This window comes from Geotrypetes seraphini, chromosome 6 (assembly GCF_902459505.1).
Source record: "Geotrypetes seraphini chromosome 6, aGeoSer1.1, whole genome shotgun sequence".
Classification (NCBI taxonomy): domain Eukaryota; kingdom Metazoa; phylum Chordata; class Amphibia; order Gymnophiona; family Dermophiidae; genus Geotrypetes; species Geotrypetes seraphini.
Genome location: NC_047089.1, coordinates 144,834,284 through 144,838,307, shown reverse-complemented (window position 1 = coordinate 144,838,307; position 4,024 = coordinate 144,834,284). Strand labels below are relative to the sequence as shown.

The following is a 4,024-nucleotide window of genomic DNA, read 5'->3' as shown; positions in this document are numbered from 1 at the left end:
TGGAGGGCTGAAGTATATCTGAAGCAGCAGGTAAGTATCCCATCATAATGTCAGATGAGCAGGCTGGAAAGAGAGTGAGGCAAATCAGATCAGTGCAAGGTATAAAATGGATTATATCCTCAGTATTGGGAAGCCACAAGGTGTGGAGGCGGGAACTATCTCAGAGCATGAGGTAAACGCTCACACATTATCAATGGTGGATGGAGAGATCTGTTCCAAGTATTCAGCCAAAGTCGCTGTGAAATCTTTTGTTACATTACTGTAAGTGACATGCAGCTTAGTGGGATAGAACATCCCATATTTAGCCCCAATTTGTTTTAGGCGGGGGCGATATTCCAAAAGTATCTTGCAAGCCTTAGCAGTTTGTTTGGAGAGGTCAGGCACAAACAATATGGTGTTGCCTTCATATTTTATCGGTGCCAAGGATCTTGCTTGTTGCATAATTTCTAACACTTGGTTATACCGCAGTAGGCATACCACTATAGGCCGGGGATATTTATTACCTGGTATGGGAGTGCTGGTGGGCACTCAATGAGCACAATCAATCTCAAAATCTTGTTTGAAGGTGATATTCAAGACTTTAGGAATCAATGTAGAGAGAAAGCCAACATAGGCCCAGAAATCTGAAGTTGTTTATGCGCGCGTGATTGTTTGAGTCCTCGAGGTCAGCTTCAAGAGTCGAGATTCTCTTGGTTAATCTGAGTAGATTTGTAATGCTGGTTTCAGCCACGACGATTTTCTTTTCGTTAGTATCAGTTCTTCTTTAAAGATTGTTATTTCTGCCTTAATGTCCTCAGTGCCCTGCTTAGTTTCTTCTAGCAGATCACGCATGGCGCGAACATCCTTAATAAGCTGCTGCAGACGATCATCGTCCTTTTTTTCAATGGCCGATTTCTGGGGCAAAATCAGCTCCAAACTCCTTCGTTTGCCGGTTTTACTATTAACCATACTAAGTGGATTTTATTAGAAGCAAAAATGTAAGTAAAAAGATCTGCAGTCACAATGTTATTTGATGCTGTGTAGATTGTGCTCTGGGAGTTGAAGGATTATGCTGCAATTAGCTGCGCGGCTCACTAGCGCCCCCCAGTTTACATACATATTAAAATGTTTTTATACAAGGTGTTGGCAAGCATGGCATGGCAGAACTTTGTCTGACAGGGATGGCAAAACAGTCAACAAAGCATGGCAAAACACAACATAACATAACATGGTATGGTGAGACATAGCATGACAAGCATTGTATGACAAAACATAGCATGGCAAACCTAGTATTTATTATATATACAAGCATAGCATGGCATGACATACCTAGTATTATATATACAAAACATGACATAGGAAACATAACATGGTAGATACACGTGTGACTAACCTAGTATGACATGACAGTATGGAATGTTACAAGGTAGAAACTAGCATGGTAGACATGGGACGGCAAACATTGTGTAGTGGGCGTAGCATGAGAATGTAGCACAGTAGACATAGTGTGGTAATCACAGCATGAAAGATGCAATGTATAATATAGCAGAGTGAGAAAGGTGAAAGTATGACAAAATGTGGCAAAGTATTGTCTGACAAAGCATGGTGTGGTTGGATATAGTATATAGTAGATAGAATGTTGGGATCTTGAACAGTAGAGGTGACTTGGTAGGGTAGAGCATTATATGATGGGTAATATAAAGTGCAACAATAAAAGACGCCCCCCCCCCCCCCACTTTGGTAAATAAAGCAGTAAATGCTAATATAATCCTGTCTTCCTCTGGTTTCCTACAGTATGAAAAAAATATTAGTTACAACTGTATGTTTTTAAATCTGTAGATAACTGAGGTACATCAATTTGTCAATAAGGCTTCTGCCGTTTATCTGGTGGAACAGTATTCAGAAATGCTTATGTTTCTTTTACTTCTGCAGCTATGAATTGGCCTGGGTTACACAAAAAGGCAAAGGCAACATCATTCATCACGCTACGGTACAGGTGCAGAACACACTTGTTGAAGATTCACTTTAGCTGCAGTTGGCATCAGACACCACATGGTTATCCAAAAGAGTAATGCAAACAGCGGACGTTCCATATTACCAGCAAGCAATGTAATTCCAAAACCTTCCTCTAAATGTAAGCCACGATACAACGAATAGCAATGCCTCCCCAAACATCTCAAAACCGCTCAGATATAGGTGCAGACAGTTTTCTAAGGTGTGATGCGAGGCTGCTGTGTGTTTATTATGGTCCAGTTCCTTACCTGCTGTCGAAGCAGGACATGGGCTGGGAATCGTCGCTGCTGTCGGCCAAGACCACCTGTGCGCGGGAAGCGCCGCTCCCGCCGCGGCTCCGGCTCTGCGCCTCCCGCTCCCTGCCCGCGCCCTTGGGCTTGGTTTTGGCTTTGCTTTTCCTCTCTCTCCTGGAGCTCGGGTCGCCGCTGCTGCCGCTGCCGCCGCCTCCTCCTCCTCCTTCGCCGCTGCAGCTACTGCCGCCACTGCTACCGCACTCGGCCCTAAGGCCAGAATCCGGTTGCAAAGTGTTAGTCAGACAGAACAAGCCGAGACTCTCCTCCGCCGCTTTCCCGCTAGAGCTGCTGTATCTCATGGTGCGAGGGGACGCCACATGTCACACCACCCCAGTCAATTCTTCAGCTCAGCCGCACCGCGGGGACCCCTGGGGGCTCGGGAAGGGGGGGGGCAGGGGACCCAGGCAGCAGCGTCCACACCTCACTCCAAGCTGCGAGACGAGAGCAAAGTAAATGCGGCTTGTGCGGCGGGCTTTGGCGCTGCTCCTCGGACAAGTTCCTCAGTGCAGTAACGCGGGGAGGATGAGGCGGAGAAGCGGCAGCTCCGGGCTGCATCTCGTGCGCTCTTCACGGCGTGGGTGGCGACGAAGATGCATTTTATTCGGCTCTCAGACAGAAAGCATCCTTTCCCGGCTTTTGCTTTTTCTGCTCCCTTTTCCCCTCGATAAATGATCTTTCAGGAGCAGCGCGGTGTCGGTCTTAAGCGAAGCTTCCTCGTTCTTGAGGATGGCGAAAGGGGCAGATAGCTAAGAGTATCGCAATCGAGAAAGGGAGGGAGAAGCTGGAACGACAATCTGTAGGTCCAAAACAAACAAACAAAAAAAAAAAACCCCGAGACTGGCGAGGTAAAAGAATAAAGATAAAAGAAAATACAGAAATGAATGCTTAATGGCGGCACTTGCAAGCGGTGGGTAGGTAGGTGGTTTACTTTGGGATGAGAGAGCCGCAGCGAGCGCTCTTCTCACAAGTGCAGGAAATGTTCCACTGACCTACATATTTTTCCAAACAGACGTGACCTTTTTTTTTCTCCCTGCTGAGTGGGAGGAGACGGGCACGTATCCAAAAAAAAAAAAAAAAAATGAAACCGGCGAAACTAAAGAAGTAGAGCAAAAGGGGAATAAAACAAAGTCAAAAGCAAACACCGTCTCAGATTTTTGTAAAATTATTATTGTTATTTTTATATAGATTTTTATATTTTTTTTCTCATAGATCTTTAGTTTGGAACGGCTGTGAGACAATCTCCCCCCCCACACCAAAGGCGTCAAAACGTGTGTGGTGGTGGGGGGGGGTCAAACTTTCCTTCCACTTGCCCTTCACTTACTCGCCCGCCCGATTAGCAGGACGCTACAACCAGCGGGTGCGGGGCCTTGAGCATCTGCGCATGCTCAAAGCCTGCGTGCTCACCCAAACTTCCTGTTTTGGAAAGACATGCTCAAATCTCCTGAAGCGCCAGTCCCAATGCCTATTGGTGTTATGATGTAGTTGGGCTTGCTAGTGTGGTCGGGGATCTGGACACCGCCTTGAACTGCACCGGTTTGACAGTGTTCAAATGGCTTAGTTTGCAGGGCAGGTTGAGTCACAGTGTCATGCAGCCCCTCTTATCATACTCCTTACACGAGCGCTCTTCTCCAACAGGATTAATATGAGTGGGAGGGAGGTGTCCAGTGCATCTAGCACAATGATCTCAAACTCAAACCCTTTGCAGGGCCAAATTTTGGATTTGTAGGTACTTGGAGAGC

The 4,024-nt window shown here is 46.4% G+C and overlaps 1 protein-coding gene across 2 annotated transcripts in view; it reads right to left on the bottom strand.

Annotated features, from left to right (window-relative positions):
• Nucleotides 1-3,023, bottom strand: part of NPAS2 (neuronal PAS domain protein 2) — a 363,736-nt gene extending 360,713 nt beyond the window's left edge. For both annotated transcript variants that reach the window (XM_033949438.1, XM_033949439.1), the window contains exon 1: nt 2,241-3,023. In XM_033949438.1, coding sequence (XP_033805329.1) covers nt 2,241-2,584 — 344 coding nt within the window. In that variant the 5' untranslated portion in view covers nt 2,585-3,023. The remainder of the gene's footprint in view (nt 1-2,240) is intronic.
• Between the last annotated feature and the right edge of the window lie 1,001 nt (nt 3,024-4,024).